The 22,965-nt window shown below is 42.7% G+C and overlaps 1 protein-coding gene across 13 annotated transcripts in view; it reads right to left on the bottom strand.

Annotated features, from left to right (window-relative positions):
• MYO5A (myosin VA) overlaps window positions 1–22,965 on the bottom strand; it is a 98,732-nt gene that overhangs the window by 20,364 nt on the left and 55,403 nt on the right. For 6 of the 13 annotated variants that reach the window (XM_048317299.1, XM_048317301.1, XM_048317302.1 and 3 more), the window contains exons 12-28: window positions 21,782–21,922; window positions 20,817–20,942; window positions 18,750–18,833; window positions 15,221–15,382; window positions 14,623–14,720; window positions 13,891–13,977; window positions 13,689–13,797; window positions 12,687–12,898; window positions 11,640–11,796; window positions 7,912–8,151; window positions 7,146–7,394; window positions 5,955–6,048; window positions 5,110–5,258; window positions 4,272–4,385; window positions 1,955–2,098; window positions 1,162–1,215; window positions 231–458 (exon numbers count right to left, since the gene is read on the bottom strand). In XM_048317299.1, the coding sequence (XP_048173256.1) occupies window positions 231–458; window positions 1,162–1,215; window positions 1,955–2,098; window positions 4,272–4,385; window positions 5,110–5,258; window positions 5,955–6,048; window positions 7,146–7,394; window positions 7,912–8,151; window positions 11,640–11,796; window positions 12,687–12,898; window positions 13,689–13,797; window positions 13,891–13,977; window positions 14,623–14,720; window positions 15,221–15,382; window positions 18,750–18,833; window positions 20,817–20,942; window positions 21,782–21,922 (2,448 nt within the window). Of the gene's footprint in view, window positions 1–230; window positions 459–1,161; window positions 1,216–1,954; window positions 2,102–4,271; window positions 4,386–5,109; window positions 5,259–5,954; window positions 6,049–7,145; window positions 7,395–7,911; window positions 8,152–11,639; window positions 11,797–12,686; window positions 12,899–13,688; window positions 13,798–13,890; window positions 13,978–14,622; window positions 14,721–15,220; window positions 15,383–17,442; window positions 17,446–18,749; window positions 18,834–20,816; window positions 20,943–21,781; window positions 21,923–22,965 lie in introns of all 13 variants that reach the window. The other 7 variants (XM_048317308.1, XM_048317298.1, XM_048317300.1 and 4 more) reach the window with 2 other exon arrangements.

Below are 22,965 nucleotides of genomic sequence, written 5' to 3'. Positions count from 1 at the left end.
ATCCCTGCATGAGTGCTGGTAGAAAAACCCCAGACTGGTTTATTAATACCACCCCCTAATTCAGACTGCTGTGATTTGTGCACTAATGATGGATCAGTGGATTACACTTAGAAAGGCTTTCAAACCTGGACTATTTTTTCCAGCCATGTCAAGCACGCTGTTAATCAATAAAGCGTGCCAGCGCTGCAGTGTGAGTCTCGTACACAGTGCACCTGCTCAGTGTGGTTTACCTTGGGCTGAATGGCCTCTTTCTGGCTCACCAGCTGAGACCTCAGGATGAGAACTTCTTCCTTGCGAACTTCAAGCTCTTCACTGACCGAGGTCAGCTGGTCCAGGAGGACTCTGTATGCTGGGGCACCAGGAGCAGTCACCTCCGGAGCTCGTGTCTCTGTGAGGGCCTTCTGCAGCTCATTCAACTCATTCTTCAGTTTTTTATTCTCAGATTCAAGTTCTTGACGCTGCAAGAAACAGGGACAATTCTGTCACCCAGCAGCACTGCAACATGTCTGTAACCCACACACTGCAGGTAGAAATGGTAAAAATGATGAGTAACTGCAAGAAATCCATCAGTCTCTCCTGTATCCCTGGCCTCCTGACTATAGTCAATAGTGTCTGGGAGGATTTCACTAACAGGATTAACCTTTTGTCTGAAGTGCAAAACCAGAACACACACACACGAATCAGACAGGTTGATGGGAAAAAGAATTGCCAATCTTTTTTTCCCTCTTGTTCTCCTCTTTGCAAAAAAATATTAAGTTCACAACAAATAGTGGTCAGCAGGCTAAGAAAATTCTGCATCACTATTAGGAAATATTTTTAGTTTTAGTGGTCCAAGATATGCAGTAATTTAGATAATGCTTTTGAAAAAGAAGACTACATTTATCACTGTATTTTTGCTCAAATTAACTTGCAAGCTGTACTAAGTGTTTAACAGAGAACTCCCCCTGCTTTAGAGGATTTTTTTGTTCTGCAGCCCCAGCCACACATACTACACCTCAAGAAGAGCAGTCCTACAATGAAATGACTGCTGGGGAATATTTGTTCTAGTTTCTCCAGCTACTATTTGGAAACAGGAGAGCTGATGAAATTTTCTATGCCAGCACATAAAATTGATGCAAGAGCTTCACTAGCAAATAACAGAAACCTCTGTTTTAGCATTACCTTGAGCGACTCATACTCCAACTCTGCACCTCTTATTGGAGGCCTTTCTTCCTCCTACAAAAGAATACAGACAAGTGTGAAAACTAAAAATCCTTCACTGAGGTAGGAAAACAAAAGGGAACTGAAATTATTTTCCTATAAAACTGTAAAACACTCATTTCTGGTACTGCTAACTGCTGTAGTTTGAATATTGGCATTGTCTCCTTTACTTCTGAGTTTAGGACACATACTTGGTTGATATAAATAAAATCACATACTGTCACTGGCAACAAAACAGAGCAGCATGAATTCCAGCATGCTAAAGAAATTCACTGGTAGAAACGTAATAAGAAACAATTGCCAAAACTGGTTTCATAATTTTCTAAGAACTTAAGGAGACCAAACCAGGAGAATTTAAATTACAATCAGCTAAACGTGTCTAAGCCCAGTGCATCCTGGTTGAAACACTTCTTCTTCTGCCTAAAATGAACAATTACTCATACTCCCCATCATTTAAGTAGATTTCCTTATGGCTATTCCTTAATAAAAACAGCCTTTCAGCCTTTTCTTTCTTTTCAAGTGAAGTCCCAAGCACTTTTTGTTACTGTTGTCTTCCATCGGAGGATCTCAAGGACCTCAGAAAACTAAATAACCAGTCCCTAGAACTAAGCAAAGGTATAAAACTTGTCATTAAGTAAAGCAAGTGCTAGAGGAAGATAAAGATTTAGTGAAAGCCAGTCAGCATTCACAGAGCTACTGTTTCACAAGAGGGGACACTGTGGTGTCAGCATTTGATCAGCTGCAAAGAGTCCACCTTAGCTTTAGCACGGAGAGCCTGTTCTTCCTTTCTGTCCAGTTCATCCTGCAGGGATTGCTTTTCTTGCTCCAGTTCTGAAACCCGTTTCTGCAGCTTGAGGAACAGAGACATATCCAGCGGTGCTTTTTTCTCACTAGGCTCCTGCTTTAGAAAGAACAGAGGGAAGTCAAGAAGTATTCCCCTTCCACAGCACAAAGAAGCACAACAGTGAGTAAAGATGGGAAACAGACTGGGGAAAGAGAGGAACACAGAAATGTTACTCGATTCTGAGAGTTGACTATCTAAAATATTTCATCAGCTATCAAACACTATTTTAAAAAGGATTTACTAGTACAAAATGGTTCTAAGCCTAAAGCCTAGCAAAAGAAAGCACTTAGAGACTACCTAGCAGACAAGAGGTCTATAGCTAAGCATACCTTATATTCTTATTTGTTTGAAGGAGGGAAAGTAGAAAAAAGAAAAAGTTTGTGGTTAGACTCACCTGGAAACAACTGTAAGGGCTTTTTTGTTCACTGGTTTAGTTTTCAATTATTTCTATAATAAGTTCTTCAGCTAAAGAGAAATCTCTCTGGTGATCTGCAGGTTAATTTAGTGGGATGTGACACAAAAAATAGGTACCAGAAAATATTATTTTATGCCTTTTTCCTTTTATTGTGCTAATTATACAGACTGTTCTCAGTCTAATTCCCTGGCTTCTTCACTATTTTCTGGGCAAGGACCAGTGTTTGCAATCTGAAGGTGCTTTAGAAATTGTCCATCAGCGTTTTTGTACTTTATGTACTGAGAAGATCAAAGTATTTACTATGAACTGTACCATAAAATTTTAAAGCCTAAAAAAGGAACTAGAAAATTAATATTAATGACTGTAGCAGACAAGCAAGCACAGCCATTTCCACTTCATCTCCTTTTACTGTTGAGGGGAAGAGTCATAAACCACACCAACAGATCAGGAAAAATGAAACAGACTTTTGAGTTTTCTGGCTTTACTGGTTTGCCTTGAGGTGGGCCCTGTTTTTTAATGTGGTTTTGTATAATTAAGCTATATTGTTAGTCTAGAGTCGAACTGGGGCTTGCAATGTTAAGGGGTTAAACAAATACAGTGCTGCATTCATTCACACTCTTGTGTGAGTTCATTTTTTCATTTCTGTTCTAAAACCCAAACCTGGCTCTCAAACAGCAATTCAGTAAGTCTATCAGCCAAAGGAAAAGATGGCATTTGGCTCATATGTGAAATCCAATCACATGTAGTTGCACTGTCCTCCTGATTATCCATGAGTGTAGGAGCACCATCCTGAAACCATTATGCAAGGTGAAAAACATAAGTGGGAGGGCAAATTACGAAAGAGTGCGCAGAGAGGCTGTGCCAGCCCCAGTGCGTCAGGATATCTGCATCCAGAGAGAAAACAATTCTCTGCAGAGGCTTCCCAAAGCAGCAATGACAGCCTGCCAGAAGCAACTCTGGAGATCCCTAACCCAGGCAGAGGGCAAACAGGGTGTGCTGTGCCCTGGCTCACAGCTAAGGAGATCTTCAGAATGCACAGAGAAAACTTTGACTCTGGAAAGCGCCAAGCACAGCCAGACCTCGGCCCTGGGGGCTCTGTGCTTGCAGTCCCACCGTGATGGGATGGGCCAGAAGGGGGAGTGATCTCCAAAAACACTATCAATGGCTTGGAGCTGCACCACAAATTATTCATGGTTATCATTCATCAGCTGAATCAAGTCACCTTCCTGAATGCTTTCTGAACATCTTCCTGATCATTTTTCCGAACATCCTGGGATTTGTATCACTGCATATGCAAAAGAAACTCCCAATCATCCGAGAGTTTGATTCCTCTCTATGAAATAGAGAAAAACTGATCCAAGAGAAGTTTCTCACCCCTAACAGAAAACACATTCCATGTAGCTACTAAGAATGCAGCTTGCCATTTTTAATCATTGAATATACAGTAGGGAGACTCCTCTGGAAGTCTCACTGGTTTTCTAAATTCCCACTGTGTCTTGAATAAGTGATTGTGCTTACCAACACTGACAACCAAATGTTTCACAGATGCAAATCAGCTGGATCACCAAGTATCTAGTCTATGCTTAGTGTAATACAAGAAAAATTCAAAGCATACTTTGACAGTCTTTCTACACAGGATCACAACTAACTGGGGAATTGGTGTTTTCTGAAAGGGAATGGAGAAAGTTGGATTAAAGCACTAGATATCCCAGTATAAGGATATGGTGTTCAGAACCACTTATGAAAAAAAAAGGGATAGCAGTGAGTTCAACCATGTATCAATGAGAATTTGGGGGGAATTTTTAAGGTTACCTCCATCCTCAGTGGTAAGTCTTCTGCTTCTGTGATCTCAGAGCTGAAAGTATATTCAGATTCATTGCTACTGTGAGTTGAGTCCGTCCTTTTGTGCCCAGGCTTGGGGATGCTCTGGAGTGCAAATGGAACAAATCAATACCACTGTATGGTTTTCCCTGTGACTGTCTCTTCAAAACCTTTAATCTAGCTTGTAGTATTTGGAGTTTCACAGCTATCAAAATTTAGAAGAGTTTTGATTTTGGTCTCTCATACTACGTAAAGCCTATGAGATACAGTTCACAATCAAATCTATGGAGAGGGGTCAGATCCTACACCACCAAGGACTGCTGCAGAAAGCAGCATCAAGCAAGGATGCAGCACTTTGTGGGAAAGAAATGCCCAGTTTACAGGAAGCACAGGCAGCAATTCTCTAACTTCCTACACATTCTATTGAGGAATAGTTTTTATTCCTGCCACATAAAACATTCCTAGGATTACTTATAATTTGTCACTGGATGAAGGTGGTACAAACAACCCTAGCAGATGTTAGTAACTGCAGGGCAAAATAAGGATGGACAGCACAAGCAATACCACCAGGAAAGTCACAGCAGAAATTTAGCCTCCTTCACAGATGTGACAATTAAAAATACTGTTTTTAAAAAAAACCAACAAGAAATTTAGAATACATTTGTTTTGGCTGAACTAAATGAAATAATCAGTATTTGAAAGGACAAACTCTTTCCAGGTACAGGTCACTAACAGACACATCTGACAGAAGTTACTAACTTATCCCACTAGATTCTGCCTAAACACAGCTGTAAACAGCTTTTGATTTCTCAGCTGTGGAGCCACTTACCACCATCAGGTTCATTTCATCCTTGAGATCATCGTAGCGCTCCTCCAAGCGGCTGAACTCATTCAGGAGGTTCTGGTACCGTAACCGTTCATCGTTCAGGTCCAGCTCCAGCTGCTTTGTCTCCTCCACCAGCTTCTTTTCCATCGACTCTGCCACAGACAACAGGCATCCAAAGTGAGAATTCCAGCCCTACCTACCACGCAGTGCATCCACCCAGGAGGAACAGGCCTGTGTCTGCACCAGAGGAACAGCCTCCCATCTGAAGGTGGTGTTTGTGCTGCTGTAGGCAAACGTTAAGTAAAAGATATGAAGGGCCAAAGCCTTATTGTGGCAACCACAGAAGTGCTCACTCAGTCAAGTTAGTTATTCTGCTAATACCTTCTATTGGTGATTCCAGGAGGGAGGAAGAAGGGGCACTAGCCCATTGCTGTGTTATATAAAAGCAAAATGTGAGGTGCTTTACCCCTCAAGCATCCTGACCCTCCTCATCACAGCCCTCACATCTAGAGTTATGCTTTCCTGGCTGCTGCCTACACAGTCCCAGCAGCCAGAAAAGTTGTAGCAGATAAACTGTATTAGATATCAGAGCCGCCTTTTAAAAAATTGAAGTGCTTTGGAACAGTCACCCCCCCCCCCCCCCCCCCCCCCGCCCAAAAAAGGCCCCAAACCCTTAGGATTTCATGGAAATTCAAATGGTAAGTAATTCTGATGTTTGCAAGTTCTTAAAGAAATGAATCCACAAAAAGGAATGCAAACTATGGCAAATTAGCCCAATCTATGCAGTAGAGTGTTGCTTTACAAGGTACCACGAAGTAGAAACCCTGGATGAAGAGAACAGAGCCAACCTGTTATTTCCCTCGCCTGGTCATGGATGCGGCGGTTCAGCTCCTCCTTCTCTGTTTTCAGTAATGAGTTCTGCTCTTTCAGCTCTGACACCAGCTACAGAGATAACAAAATATTTGACTCAGAATGCAGTTCATCTTTCATCAGTAGCTCTGACAACGACATCTTTGTTGTAACAGTTCAAATACTTAAACTGCTCTTCACAGAGTGAAACACCTAAACTGTTCTCCACAGAGTGAAACCAGTGAACTAAGTTTTAACTTCATTTCCAAACTGCATTTCTTAAATATGTACCACTGCAGACTCTCCTGTATGTTCTGCACCTCATTTCTGATCAGATGCTAAAATTGTCCTGAACCACTCCACTGTGCCATGTATTTTTCAGTAAAGTCCCAAAGATGTAAATGGCTCATTAAAACAGAAATATTCCTAAAATAGTAACACATTTGGTAGTACTATGGTAAATTCCATTGCATTGGGTTACACCACAATCTAACATCTTGCCTCTGCCCTAAAGCTGTCTCACTTTACCTATGTTCAGGTTTGCCAGTTACTCAGTTGTCTCTGATTATGGTTACTATGCACTCACTTTGCTTTATCAATTAGTGTTTTTCCTTATGCTTATTTGATATTGAAATTTATCACTGCAGCATCACACAATGATCGATTGGCTCTTCCAAACTTGCACCATTATCAGCAAGTTCTCTTGACAGAAACAACCTGTTTGATATGTTTGTGCTTAGCAAAGATAAGGAGTTTGCTGAAACCTGTTGAACTAGACTGTGCACATGTGTTGAACAGGCTGGCTGTTCACATTAGGCAGGATATAGCAGTACCTTTGAACACTGGGTATGGGACACATTTCTGATATCTGTGATTACTCTCTCTAGGCAGGTAAAATGAATGAATGCACTGCCTCTGACTAAGTCAAAAAGCTTAAGGATTCAGATTTGTAAATGCTTTCAATATCAAAATCTGAAGAGATCGGATACATATATTTACATACAATATATGGATTTAGCATATTCTTCTGCTATAGCTGCAGCCATTTAGGTACCAAGCCTATTTAGGATTGTACAGCTATAAAAATACAGTAAAAATATCAGCCACACAAGTGAAACAATCCTGGGCAAAACCTGAGTGGACACCAGGCCCCTGTAAATCCTCTCATGCACCTGAGACCCCATACATGCCTGCTCAGTTTCATGTTTGTATTTGTCTGCCCACTCCTCAATGCTCTTCTTCTCCGACTGCGTCTGGTGCAGCTCCCTGCGGAGCTTGGCAATCTCCTCCTGGAGGCTGATGACACGGTTGGTGGCGTTCTTGGCCTCCTCCTCACTCATCCGAAGCCTTTCCACATCGCTCCGCAGCTTCTCCGTCTCCGTACTGTACGTGATCTCCAGGCTGCTCATCTTCTCCAGGAGAGATTTGTACTCTTTGTTCTTTGCAAAACACAACACAGACAGAGCAGGTGTTGGAGAAGTTCTGGTTTAAGGGAGCCTTTTCCTTCCCTACAGAATATACCCAGACAGGGGAGCACAGGAGCAGCTTCCCCATTTCAAAAAGGTTTTGGTCTGTTTTTGCAGAATTGCTTAACGAGGTGACAGAACAGTCCAGTCTCTAAGCCTGCACATCCTAAACGAAAATCAGATGGAGAGCCCACATACATCAGACACGATCACCCCACCTTCGCCTAAAACAGAGCAACTGACGTGCTTCAAACGCAGCACTGGCGTTAAGCGAGTGGGTGTTTTTTCTCAGTTCTGCTGAGGGGAACAAATGGATGTTTGACTGCTCCAGTTCTACCACGGCCTCCCCTTCTCTCCCATCACTGTTCTTCGCCAGAAAAGAGAACTGAGCCCTCACAATGAAAACTCAGTGCATTCTGTGAATGCCCACAGTGCTGAGAAAGGCAACCAAGATTTTGACACGTTTTCCCTGAGGCCAGGGAGCTTTTACCTGCTCATCGATTTTCCGCTGCAGCTGCATGATCTTGTTCTCCAAGCCAATGTGAAGCTTCTTGTAGCGCTCCACGGAGCGGGCCTCGATCTTCAGCTTCTTGAGCTCCCTCTTGGCCATCATGCGGCGGTAGCAGCACTGCAGGTACACGATGGCCCGCAGCGTGCGGCCGTAGCGCCGCCGAGCCAGCCAGCCCCTCACGTGTTTCTGGATAACCACAGACTTGTGCTCCCGCAGCATCTGCAGCCCAGAAAACACATGGCAAGGGGATTAGAGCTCCAAGCTACACCTGTGCAGCTAAACAGAACCCTGTGAGGATGTACCTAGAGACACCTCACCTGCAAGGAGAGACTTCTGGTGAAGAGCAACGAGAAATGGAATAAATTTAAAGAGAAACAAGAAGAGGAAAAGAAGACTGGAACAAGGACAACAATGGAGTAAAATGAAAAGGAACCAGAGAGAAAAACATGGCAAAAAGAACTGGAGGGACATTGAAGCACCAGGCATTCCTCTGTGTTGAGGTCAGATCCCAGCTAATTACAAAAGTACATGGTACCTGTTGGCAAGATTACAAATACTTTTTTTTTTTTCAAACTGCATTTTTATCTTGAAAGACTTTTGAATCATTGTCACGTGCTGCCTAGAGTTCATCAATACAAAGTTTAAAATTACCACATTTGATATGCAATGCAGTCAGTACTGCATTTCCCAGAGGAAATTGTCACAGACGTTAAAAAGTCAGAGGCTTTTGGTTTGTTTGTGTTATTTTTTTGGGGGCGTTTTTGCTGCCTTTTTTGACATATCTTAGGCTTGCCAGCATGGAAAAGTTTGCATCTATTCTAATAAGAAATTTATAGTGTAGTAATTCCAATTTATTTTACGGCAGAAATTTCAACCATAGCTTTGAGGTGTAAAAAAACATGTCAGTAATATTTAAAAAAAATAATCTATAACATAAACCAGTCAAGAATGCCAGCAACCTTCATCTGTATGTTAGTCAGAGAGTTCAGCTAGGAAGAGTCTACCACTTGTTTTTGGATCCTTCACCCACTAATTCAGTCAGAGATCCCCCAGGTCTGGAACACCTGAATTCAAGCAGATCTATGCACGGAAAGCCTGCCCAAGCCCACAAGGCTTCCAGGGCTCTGAGAGCTTTAGAGTTCACTTAATGAAGCTTCCACAAACTAAACAGTTTATTCTAAAGAACAAAATTATTTAGGATTTCATGTTAATGCTTGGAATTAATAGTTTAAATATCACAGGCAGTTCACATTCTTACACTGATTTACCACAAAGCTGATAAGACAAACTAGTCAGGTAACAGTAATTTTATTTTCTTTTAGACTGCTTAGCAAATAAACTGAAATGTGTTAGAAGCATTACAGTTCCAGATCAATGAATTTAAAATTCACTGGCAAAGTGGCAAGACTATAACACGTACAAACTTTCTCCCTTAGCACTTATTTCTGAATTCAAAATGAGACTGGAAACACCAGCACTCAGTTACTCAGCACACCAAGGTAAGGAAGCAGCTCTCTGAAAAGCACAGCAAGGTCAAAAGCCAAAGTCCTTCTGACTGCACACCATGCAGTTGGCATTCCTGCCTCCTGCCTCCTGCTTACACGTTTTCTGGGACACGTCTTCAGATTCCCAGCAGGTGCCTGAGCACTTGAATACAACTAGCTTCCAACAACATTTCCACCTGAAGTTTGAAAGCACAAGTCCTGTAAAATACCTCCATCGCGCAGGGACGGTCCTCATCTGCCAGGGAATTCTCGCATCCATGCAATCCAGTGAGGAAACAAGCCACTCCAAGGTAAGGTGAGAGGATCAGAAACGTTACTTAATTTACCAGGGATATCCCAGGAAAGCTTATGTCAGAGCTATGGAGGAACCAGACTCCCTGTCCAGCTGAGAAGCACATTGCAAAGTCTCAGGCAGGAGTTTTCCCCAGGATGTGTGAAACAGATGATTCAACCATATTAAATTCCTTGTACTGCCCACGTGACTCAACACATGCCCTCTCTTCCTGCAACAACAACAGGTACCTTTCACAATCCTAGGGAACAACACATGTACCACACATTACTGCAGCCAGGGCTCAGCCCAGGTGCCCTGTCACCGGGCAACCTTTCGCTGTCACTCGTCTGCAAACATCACCAACTCCAGAACAACAGAGTTTACCTTCCCATGGCACACAGAGCCTGTGCTTCCCTCTCTGGCCATCCCTGTACCTCAGCTTGAGTAAAACCCCACCTTAGCAGCACAAGACAAACACAGCACACTGCAGGGGCACTTGTCAGACCGTCATGTTTTACTGCGGTGAACAACACAGCTTGAGGGGATCCTCCTGACAGGCAGGTCTGGCCACCCCTTGCAGGGACTCCTCCAGAAACCTGCCATCTCTGTTAAGAGGGAATATAACAGGTTTATTAAACTGTGCTACAAGACAGATGGGGTGTGTATTACTCATGCAACTAACAAGGCACAGAGAAACCTCTCCCATTTTCCTGAAGATTTTTGGCCGCCTACTGCTGTGACCCAGGTGTCACTTTGTCACATCTGTCAGACCACTGTTAAAAACACATCCTGTTTAACATCACAAATATGGTTTGTAATAACAAGAGTGCTAGGAATTCCAATAAAAAGGCAAGTGGATACCCACACAAAAGAACAGCCAAGTCAAGCACAGGGGTCTTGCTACTAAGAAACTCTTACCAAGGTTTATTTGTTTTCTGGCTTTGTGGTTAGTTTGTGTTAGAATGCTACATGTGACTGCGTAGCATCTTTAATACAAATGAAAAATATACAGAAACTTCAAATTTAAAAGAGAAAGATATGGCACATAAGCATGAGATAGCTTTTGGCTGCATGCCCTTAGCATCTACACACTTGTGAAAACAACACAACTCCCTCAGCTACTTTTTCAGTGAAACACACGCTGACTTTTGAGCCTGGCTAAAACAGTTATTGTGGATAAAAGTGCTATGAAACATGTTAGCACTTTGCAGCTTGAATCACAGTTCTGTCTCCGGCCCTGTAACCACTGAAAACCAAATTCTAATTTCTCAATTGAATAATTTATTATCAAGCATAATCAGGAAAATATTATCAATAACATGAGGACAGGATTATATCAACTTATCCCCAAACAAAAACCAATGTACATTAAAAAAATAAAACAAAAATTCCCCCTGTGGATAACTTTCAGTATCCTATTTTGGTGGGATCTCTTTGTAACATAGGTCTCCTGCAGTGTATTCCATCAGCCATTTCAGAATCACTGAAACCAGGGATGGGAGAGGACCAGTAGTGAGTGCATCACATGTATCCTGATGTAACCGATACTGATTTGGACTCATGGAGGCAGATTAAAGCAAGGCTATTTTCAGTATTTAAGTGCCTCGACGTTCTATAGAACAAATGAAAAAGTCAGAAATGCTGCAAATTCCTGCTGGATTCTCCACTGGCTGCACTGAAAGTCTAAGTACATCTGTATTAGATGACAATGAGAATATGTCTAAAATGACAAGTTGATGGCAGTATTAGGTATTTCTAACTTCCAGGTGCTGTCCCTCAATCCATGCTCTGGTATTTCATTTGTGCATCACACCTAGCAGCATGCACACAAAGCATTTCCAACTCCCAAGACAACACAACAGAGCAGCTTCGTCCTGAAAGTATGTGGAAATAGAGGTAGAGTGAAAAAATACATTATGATTTCTCACCATTTGGTACTTGTTTCTGACCATGTAACCTCTCAGGAGAGCCTGAAGAGCAATAGTAGCATCTCGCATGCACTGGTATCTCTTGCGGACCACGTACATGCGCTGGAACTTCTGAATGGTGATGGCAGCTCGTGTTCTCCGCAGGAACTTGGCATAGCTAAGGAAAAGATTACAAATAATACCTGTAATTATGTTCCAGTGATTGAATGCTTGTTTGCTTTTCAATTTCCTATATCTTTAATTTCCTCTTAATGTTGTCAGTGACACAGTATATTTACTTGCTATTCTGCTGTGTGGCAGTACAACAGAATGACAAATTAACAGAAACCTTGCAAAGCTTTACAGAGAAATGCTTTCACTTCCCCTAAAAACTGTACTATAGAACTGTCAAGGTAAACTTAGCTTAATTTCTCATCACCTCTTCTCCACCTTTAAAGCTGTTTCCACTATGTCATCTTCCAGATCTACTCTCCTAACCTCAGCTAGTAGAAAATGCTTGCTTGTTCTTGGCTCTCGCAGTAAGACAATTACAAAGCATCTTAACACAAGCCTCTTTCCAAAGGTTGGTTATTATAGTCTTCATCACCGCCTTGTCTTTGAACAATACCACCTGTATTCCTGCCCTTCTCTCTGGCCTCATGGCCATCCCTCAGAAGTCAATCCAAACAAATCACTGACTGATGAATGTCCCTTTACAGCTGCACCCTTGATGAGGAATAGCTTCTCCAGCAGGACAGACCCAGATGGGAGGGCACATGGAAACTGAGCAATGAGGACTCAGACAGTCCTGCTTTACCTCACCTGCAACACATCTCCTACTACTACTTGTTTTCTGCATCATAGAGCCAGGGTGCTACTGTCCTCTCAGAAAGGTCAAAACCAGGCAGGACACACACACTCATTATATTCAATTTCCTTCATTTCCCTGGAAAACCATTTCCTCTCGGGCAGTATAGGAAGGCGAGAACCAATGTATCACATCTCAATGCCCTATTTACAGGGCTCTGGACTGAGGCTGGTGTGGGATTTGCCCTGAGCAGTGCTTACCATCGTGCTTGGTACCCTCTGACATGTCTCTGGATGGTGATGGCAGCCTTCCTCATACGCACGTACTTCTTTCTCATCAGCCAGCCTCGGATCGTCTTTTGGATGCGGATACAGGCAGCTCTCAACTTATCTGCCCTTATTTTTTCCAGGTAGGCTACTTGACCAGCCCGGAAAAATATTTTTGTCTTACCAAACTGGTACTTATCCTTGTCCTATTTTCAGAGGTAAAAAGAGGATAAGTTACAGCATTAAGAGTTAGTGCATAAAAAAAGGCATGAAGGGCTAAATGAAAGCACAGTTAGTAAAGAGGCAAAATTATCTGTGTAATATTTTGGGTAATCTGAGACTTAAATTAAGTAGTGAAGAAGGGTATTTTGTCTGTATGATTCTGTTAAAAAATTAATACAATAAGGCCACAAGCATGGCTCAAAGGAGCATCCTGAGATTTTTTCTTAGATGAGAATGCCATGAAGATGATGACATGGAAGGCTAGAGGAGGTGACAAAGGGGCCCAGAGATACAGTAATATCAAAAGCAATACAGTCAGTGCACATGTACAATTTTCTGCTTAAATTGTAGCTGAGCCCTCTGAACGGTCCATCTTCGACCACATTACACAGTGCAAACAAAGCAGCTGGGGCTTCAGACACGCACACATCACTTATGGTATCAGGACTAGGGCAGAACAAAGCATGCTGCTGCTGCTCAAACACATCTGGAATTTCAGAACTAAACCAGAAAGAGAATAGTATTTTATGTCTACAGGCTGTAGTACTCCTTTGAGGGAAAAACTGAGAATATACAAAGGCACACTGAAAAAAATTAATTTTGTTGGCTGTTTGATTCTAAGCTGAAAGGAACAGCAGTCAAAGAGCTACAGCTTACAATACATGTGTGGCTTAGTACTCTGTGGAAGTCCTAAAATAGTGTGGCTATGAGGGAGCAAGCAACACTGTCTTTGTTCCTGCAGATTCCAAATGCTCTCAGCACTAAGTCTGATACCTGAATCAGCTTCTCCAGGACATTTTTACAGGTCTGCTTTCGGTCACCAAGGACATCTCTCTGCTTCATCAGAACACGGTAACGGCTGAAGAACTCTTGGTACGTCCACCTGTCCCAACAGCAGACACAGTGTCAGTCCCAACAATGAGCATTACCTTAAAAAGAACTGCAGCTGAAAGCAATCCAAAGAGAGCAAACACACCTGGAAGGGAAGCCAGCGGCACTGATGCGGATGGTCTCCAGGACACCACAAGCTCTCAGCTGCTGCACTGCTCGCTTTTCATCAAATCTAGGTAGGAACAAAAGGTGGGTGTGGGACTAGGTTTGCATTACTTGGGGGTCCTGGTTGTGTGCACACCCGGGACAGAAGTGGCACAGTGGGGAGCAGGGGTGGGATGTGATGGGTGGTGAATAAGGTGCTCCTGAAATTCAGGGGTAACAGAGGACAGCCTGGCCAGAGAACTGTCTGAGCCCATTGGCACTTCCTGCTGGTCAGCCCAAGAGCTACAGGAGTCTTTGTGTGCCTGGGCTTTGAGAAAAGCTCTAAGCAAGTTCATACATGAAAAAAAAAAATATATAATGAAATAGGCTTTGGAATCTGAAAAAGCAAATTCCAGCAAATGTCAAATGAGCTCAAGGAGTGCAAACTGCCAGTTACATTTAAAACTGCCAGCAATGAAAATGTTGGAATTTTTTTCTCATATATCACCATAAACAAAAAAAATGGTATCAGGAATTATTTCTCCCTCTATTAATCCCGAACATCTCCTGCTGTAATACACGTACACACACACAATGAACCCATAACCAGAGAAAGGAGACACAGTATTTGCTCCTGAGTGAGCAAGGTTCAGCAGAGCCTTGAACCTCGGTGGCCCTGGGCAATCCCCTCCCAGCACGGGCTACTCAAACCACACAGGAACTGGCATCTTACGTGAATGGAAACTTGAAGTCATTTGGCTTAATACAGCGCACGTAATGAGGAGTTGTAGCATTCAGGGTTTCCATCAGCAGATGAAGAGAGTTTCGAAACTTTTTGAAAAAGAAAATGAAAAAAAATATCAGTGAATAGCCTCAGTAAGCTCAGTCATGTTTGAGATAACCTCAGAAAATGGACCTCATCTTCATACTTTTAATTATGGCAAAAATAGGTGGATATCTTATGTTTGGCATATTCATAACTGGAACCAGGTTTTCTGGGGATTGAACCCCACTTTTGATTTGAGTCAGACAAAGCAGCACATGATCCAAAAGACCTAGTTTAAGATTTTCAAAACTTCTCAGCATCCATGTTAAATCTGTTTTGAAAAGCATCAGTTTGGGGTTTGGCACCACAATAAGAAATAGCCCCCCTGAAATTGTGCCCCACAGAGCATTAGTAATTAGGGACTATTTGCTCCAAACTCCAAGTTGTAATAAGCTGCACCTCTCAAAATCGCACAGGATCCTATGAGGCACCAGCACGCCTTGGGACCTATGAGAAAGGAGGTAAAGGGAGAGATTACTTAACAGAGCTGCATCTTCTAACTCACCTGATGTCCCACAGTTTTCTTATGCTCCTTGCTGGCTTGGCCTGGCCTGGCCTTGGCAGGTTTGATAGGCATTCGAGACAGGGGCACGCGCCCTGAAGGGGTTGCTGATGTGGGACTGAGGACCTTCTCCTCATCCTGGAATAACTCTGGCAGCAGCTTAAACTGGTAGAACAGAATAAAAAACACACAGAGGGTAAGAATCCAGCAAGTGACTGCACCTGTTTGCACTTAAGGCTAAATTCCAGGCTCAGTTTTTTTAAGAACTGCATTTTTGTTGAACTTCACAGGAGACAAATGCAAAAAGCAGACAAGCTAAGTGGTACAGTGAGTGGGCCATGGTTTAATACCAAAACTTTTGTGGGTTTGATCAGTGAGTCTCCTTCTGAAGATAAAATTGTGATTTGAGGTTTTTTTCATACAGCCAGCAATAGCTTCCATGTGAATCTGTTAGATACTGACAGCAGTTTCATAGCTACTGGCTGCAATTATAAATGGCTGCTTTGATCTAAGGAGGAAACCAACCGGGTCCTCTCATATTCCAATGGTGCAGCAGTCTCCTTTGTGGTTGAGAGGTATCTGGGACACTGAATAAAGCAGCAGGCAGCAAAGATGATTCCTGCTTTATCACTCCAACTTGAAATAATCAGCTTAAAAGAGGAACCATCAACTGAAAAAAAAAAAACCACTAGCCAAATTTATCTGATTGAGATCTACTCCCTGCCAGTGGGAGTGGAGGAAAAACCTGAAACATCCCTCCAATACCACACAGGACTTCTGGTTCCCTTTCTCCAATGGCTACAAAACATACTGATACATCACAGCTGCTCTGAAGTAACTTATAACTAAAAATAACACCACCAGGTCTTTCTACTGACAACTACAACACTTCAGAACCATTATAAGAGTAAGAGAATCTGAACTTCTCTACCTGTCCATAAATAATTTTATATCTAGCATCTGTGCATTTTTTCCCAAGAGATAGGAACATTCATTTTTCAGTACTTAGAAAGTGCTTGGGCCAAGTACAACCTAAAAAATTAAAAAATTGGTTTTGTCTTATGAAACTTGGTGAGCAGACACAATAACCAATGAAACACGCTGCACAACAAAATGGCACCTGTGCTCTGTGGTTGTGCCAGATGGGCTGGGAAAAGGCATCAAATGTTCCCCAGTAGCATCCAGCACAGCACTCCAGCAAAACAGAATGACTAAGGATGCTACAAAGGTATCCTGAATTCCTGAACTTAGAAAGGAGTATCACAGCTTGGCTTTATCTCACCTGAGTCTACCTCTGTAGCTGGTGGAAGAATGACATTTGCAGAGGGTGATTTAGTCTTTCCCTTCCCCTGACTCAACTCAGAGCTGAGGATGATTGGGCTACCACCTCCTTGTCAGCTGCCCTCGATGCAGTGAGTTGGTGTGCACAGGCATCTGAGCTACAGAGCCAGGTCTTTTCAGCCTATACAGAAACTTGTTTGAGTGTGACATGATTTTTCTGAAGCTCCTGATTGCAGATGGATGAGTTCTTCTAAGCTGTCCATACCCAAGTCTCACTCCCTTTCTCCAACCCTGGGAAAATCCGCCTGTAAAAATGAGCAAGTGCATATCAAAGGCACTATTTTCATAGGCACTGGCCCAAGTGTCCCCAGGTAGAAGAAAGGAACAGTGTCTGGCCTCTCCAGTACAGGTCAGCAATAGTGGAGCAGTGCTCCAACAATCCACACTGCAGGGCCTTTCCTGTTCCTGTCTGGTTTTGGGTTTTAGTACCTCATCGATTTTCTTTGTTTCGCAGAACACTAGGAGTGTTTAAAGAAAGGGGAAACACTGATCAAAGGGTAGATAATTTATGTGATAGAAAACAAGCAACAAGCATTTCTTCCCTGTAATTTTTTCAGACAACTTAACAGACATGCTGCTAACAATCTTACAGATAATTTCTCTCAATACAGAGCCACAACAGAAGATTTTAACAACCATGCCAGTAGCAAGCATAAAAGCCCAGGACTGTTGGATTGCTTTCATGATACATGCATGGAAACTGAACTAGTTCAAAGAGGTTCTGTGGGTGGATTTACAGAGAAGGCCAAAATAAATAGCTGAACTCTACAGTGCCTGCTGAGAGCAGAGTGTGTCATGCACTTTGGAGAGCAAAGATGCATCCAAGCTGTATGTGAGATTGGGCATGGGCAGGATGACAGATGATGCATTCAATTTAGAATTACCTTCTGTTGGATGTGCACAGCAAACCCAGAAAACGCCACCACCAACAAAATAAAGTAAAAATCAGAAATGCAGTTCTACTACAACTACTAACAAAGAGGTGCTGATGAAAAATAAAAATGAAACATTCTTTACACTGGTTTTGGCAAAATTTACCATGAGGTAAAACCATGTTTCTTTTTAGTGTTTAGACTGAACTGTCTCAAGCTACACTGAGCCTGCCCAAGCTGCTGTCAGGCTCTTATGGCAGCTCTGTCCCCACTGCCTGTCCCTCAGTCACTGGCTGACATCCCTCAGAGCACCCTGTTCCTCTGCCCTGCACAGAGTGGCTGGCTGGCCCCTACCAGCTCCCCAAAGATGCCACCTGCCTCCCCCTCCACCCCCAGCAACTGGCTTCCCTTACACCACTTCAACACTTCTCCCAGTGGAAAGTCTGCTGTGGTGTTTCATTACACCACATGTTTTAATCATTTAGCTTCATATTATCAGCTCAGAATAGAAACAGAAGAGAAAAACATTGGTTTTCCTGATAAAAAAGCATAATTTTAAATGGCCTGTCCTTGATACCCAGCTTCCTGAGCCATTAGAGCCAGCAAATTCCCAACAGCCACCACTGTGCAATGTCAAGTTAATTGCCTTCCCATTTCTGAGCGCACAACCAGTGTTTCTGCCATTACACAATGCAGGCGATGCCACTGAAGGCCTGTTGTATAATATTCCTTCATGCAGTATTTTTCAATTCAGATGTTATCTTTCTTTCATAGATAGCAAGGAGACAAGATTGTCAATTCTGGTTTGTGCCCTTAGGGTCTATGTACTTTATTCCTCTCTCATTTTGCTTCTGGAACAGAACTTGTCTTTCCCTCAGAAATTTTCTGCTCACTTGTCACGCCATAGACAAGGAGCTTCTGTTTTCAGGTTATAAAATTAAGGGCTTAACTGTTAAGACTTCTTATACCACTACAGTGTATCAGAAGTCATTGACATCTCTACAGAAAATATAGCAAAGTTTTGTGAAAAAGAAGCCCCTTCCCCAAACCCACTCAAAAGCCCAAACCCAACAAAAGAGCCCCCAAACCACAAACAGTGAAATCAGTGGCTAAACAGACTGATCTTACATGGAAAAAAATTAGGATTTAGATTTTCTAAATTCATAAAGATAACCAAGAAAAACACAAACTATATTGAATTTCAGCTGATCTGGTACTAAGGGAGAAATGTTTCCTAGATTTTTAAGGAGTTTTATATGATCCTTAATTCAAGGGATTCATAACTGCAAAAGAAGAAGAAAAAAAACCTTTATACTAACCTTACTTGATTTTAGGACCTTAATTTGTTCTTCATAAACTGTGTCTTTATTCTTTTCCAAAAAGCCTTCACATTGATACTCCACCTGAAAGCCATCATTTTACCACAGAAAGAAATTAAATAAGAATAACTTGCATAGAATTTACCAGCTGTAACATTCACATTTAAAATATAATTCTTTTATATACTGAAAATAGCAGCTCCCAAGTGCATCTTCATTAAATATAGATTTTCCTCAAAGAGAGTGCTTTCCAGTAAAACATAGAACATTAAAATAGAGAGAGAGGAATATTGCTATTGCATTATACCAGACACATTTCACTGCTGAGAGGTGCCCGTGGGTAAGGCAGCATGACTGAATGGTTTCCGTAAGGGTGAACAATCAAAACGTGTGTTGAGCATCTCCTGCACTGAACTCATCAGGGCTGCAGAGCTGTCTGAAATCCAGATGCAACCAAGAACAAAGTATCTCCTCTCATTAGCCAGGAGGCAGTTAAGTACATCTGCCTGAAGCTTATTGTGGAAATGCCTCATTTGTGCTCACAAGGACTAATTTTACCAGAAGCCATAAAATGTCTGAATGTTGTGAAAATACATAACAATCCTCTGTCACAGGGCTACAGGGTCTCCTGGACCAAAGAACAGCCAGTGTCAGATAAAAACCTACCATTTATGTCACTGTCCTAATTCAAGGCTGAAAGAAAACCAAAACTACTGTCAGAAGTCTGTTTATCAGTGCTCGCACAATGACACTACACCCTGAGCTGCAGAACATTTCAGGGAATTCCTAGAGGGAGGAGGACAGAGGATGTCCCCAGGGTCTCTCGGCAGCTGAAAGCCCACCCTGAGCACTACCCGGGGCACCATCCGTGCTCCTTCTGCGGGAGGCCGTGCCAGGAGAGGGCAGCAGCATCCCTGCCTCATCCAGGAGGAACCCGCAGCACAGACCCCTCATCTGACAGCTGTGGCTTTGTTTTTCCTCCAAGATGTCTGTGTACGGTCACATAAGCAGACAGAAAACATAAAATGCTTAGTACAGACAGCACATCAGAGCTTAGAGCTTTGATAGTACCTGCTTGGAGCTACTTTCACCTTTCCTTGGACCTTGCTGCTCACAGACTAGACCTAGGAAAGCCTTGCTTTCTATATCAAAGTTTAACCTAATGAACAGATTATGAAATATTAATTCCTTCTTCTTCTCTCATCCACAAAATAAAATAGAACTCGTGAATCTAAACAGTTACAGAGATGTTCTTGCTGCATTCATTAAGGTAACACTAGATGCAAAAAGAACAGGATCCTTCTTCTACACATAAATTCAGGAGCCTGGGAGAAACCTAGTGGAGGCAGATAAAGGCCTCCAACCCCTCATGTCAGCATGTGCAGACCTACTGATAAGAATCCCAGAGCTTCTGGAAACCTTTTTTGACAAAGCTGACAATATTCAGAGGCAGCTTTTCTGTATAACAGAACAATTGTAATAAATGGGATTATCACATGTTTTGTTTTAACCTGAGTGGCTCAGTTTGACAAGCACTGGGAGCTGAACACGACATGCACTCCACTGAGACACCCCTCAGCCAGCTCCCTAGAAATAGCTGTTCCCTGAGCAGCCGAGGCAAGGGTGGGAGCAGCACACACTGCTCCAGCAATAGAAAAGGGTGTGTTAGCCTCTCTCCTCTTTACACACTGAGATGGCAGCAAAACCAGCATTAATTCCTTGCTGCTCTTTAGCTAAAAGGAGTGGGGGGGTACAGGATTTCCTTTCTTGTACATTTCTGTTGCATAACTGGAATTGACACAGTAATGCTGAGAGCTGCAAATGCACTAAGCCTCCATGTCTGCAAAAAGGATGGTCAGTGGTTACAGCATGTGATAGGAGCTCGTTTGTGTCCCTGGCTCTGCACAGCTGCCAGTTCACTTTCTCCTCCTGATGGGGATGAGGCAGGCACACTTTTGCAAGAGCTGAGTTGAGCCAGGGATGGCACTGCCCAGTCCCTGCCTGTAGCAGCCCCAGGATCCCCTCCCAACAGCAGCAGGAAAGCAGGACTGGAGGAAAAGTCCTTACCTTGTCAGCAAAGTGCTTGATGATAAAGGCCTTATTTGACAGACGTGGTTTTTCAAAGAGAGCACATTTATTCAAATGAGTATTGTACAGTTTTTGGGCCCAGGAATCATCTGAGCCTTTTGGCATCTACGGAAAAGAATACAGAATCCACTTAAAATGCCTTGAACACTTTTCACTAGCAAAAGCCTCTAAGGAGATGGGGACAACCCTTGATGGTTTGCTTTGACATTCTAGCTCCTTGGATTCCCAGCATTGCCCAAATCAAGGACAGTACCCAGCTGTGCACCTCCTGCTCCACACCGGGTACTGGGCACTGCTCGGCAGCAGGTGCAGCTGCTGGACACATCTGACACCAGCAGTGCCTCCAGTGTCACCCTGCTGGGACACATCTGACACCAGCAGTGCCTCCAGTGTCACACACCTGAGGGCAGGGAACCCAAAGGCATGGCACCAGGCTGAGCAGAACTCATCCACCTCTGTTAGAGATTTCTGGGGACACTTTGTGATGCAAAGGAACCCCACACTGGGTTTCCACTGAGGCAGACACTCTGAGCCATCCCCTGTACATGGCTTGGCATAAAATAAACCAAGATAAAAGACAAAGGGTGAAACACCAAGCAAGTTAAAAGACAAAGGGTGAAACACCAAGCAAGTGGCAATTTGGGGAAATGTGACAGGACCAAGGACTGCACTCACTATCCTCAGGGAAGAGAAAACTGTCAAAGTCCAAACAAAGTTGATCAGAGACACAGGAACAGATAGAGATACATGATGGGGGGGAGGAGAGGGGGTTCATTACTACAACCATTTTTCTCCTCCCGTAATTGCCAATTCTGTTTGTATGCTTTCCAAACTCTTGCACCAGCAGTGTCAAAATGACAACTGTCTGCAGATGACTTCTCCCTGTGAGGCCCAGAAGCAGGACAGCTGATGACCCCTTTCTACGAAAGCCCTCGAACACACACCTTGCACTCCTCATCCAACAGATCCAGAATTCCCATTTTGGCCTCTATGAGGTTGATGCATGGCTGATTGTCATAGAAATCAATCAAGGTCCATGGTATTTGTTCCTTCATATATTCTTCTTGTTCCAGCTTAAAGACATGCTACAGGGCAAAAAGAAAACAGTTTTCTGTGAAATAAAATGCAGAATAAATACATTGAACTCTCAACTGAATTCATTTTGGCACATTAATCCAGGCTGTCAAGTGACACACTAGTTCAACTGAATAAACCCTTTAACAAGTGTATGAGAAATAAATTAACCTTTTTTCCTGGCCTAAAAACAACAGACTAAATTAAAGCACTCCATATTCTCTGCAAATACCCTATCTTTTTACTATATTGTCCCACAATTACTATAAGCTCTTTTCTCATATAAAAAACCAACATAAAACCCAGAAAGCTTCAAGTGCAGGAACAGCAACCTATAAAGTGGGATATGCCAAGCTTTTATGATTTGGAAATTATGAGCACTGCTCTATTTCAAGCAAAATTTCACTATAAATACTTTTGTGTTTCCTTGTAAAAGAACAGAGCTCCATTTCCTCTTAAATGGCTGCTGATTTTTTTTCTAACACAATGCATTGCATTAAAATTTACTCTTTGGCAAAAGCTGAAGGAGTATTAGCACTAGGAATCCTTTAATGAAAATTCTGTGACAGGTTTATCTGGTACAAATATCAGTAACCATGTAGTTGTATATTTATTCAAAAATATTATCACAAATAACCTGCACAGCTTTAATGAAAAGTGCATAAGAGAGGAATTAAAACTTCAGGAAAAAGCAGAGTAAGACATTAAACAGGCAAACTGTGGTCTTAATAGAACAAGTGCTTTGAAAAACCAAGAAGACTGCTGACTCCAGTTATTTTTTATGATGTTTCATCCCCCATTTACATTTCTCTGCACACTTAATGCTGCTGTGGCAGGTGGACCCATGCTGGGAGTGCCCCAGCACCAGCACCAAGCAGCACGGGCAGGGTCTGGGGTGCCACAGCACCTGAACTGGGGTGCCAGTCCCAGCTGCCTCGAGCTCAGTGTACAGCCCACAGACATCTCACAGCTCCCCAGCACACATCTGTCAGGCAGCAGAAAACCACCCTGACAAAGCTGTTTATCCCTTTATCTCATTAGCTTAACACCATCC

This window comes from Corvus hawaiiensis, chromosome 13 (genome assembly GCF_020740725.1).
Source record: "Corvus hawaiiensis isolate bCorHaw1 chromosome 13, bCorHaw1.pri.cur, whole genome shotgun sequence".
NCBI classification, from domain to species: Eukaryota; Metazoa; Chordata; class Aves; order Passeriformes; family Corvidae; genus Corvus; species Corvus hawaiiensis.
The sequence above is the reverse complement of the archived record's forward strand: the minus strand, read 5'-3'. Positions and strand labels throughout refer to the sequence as shown.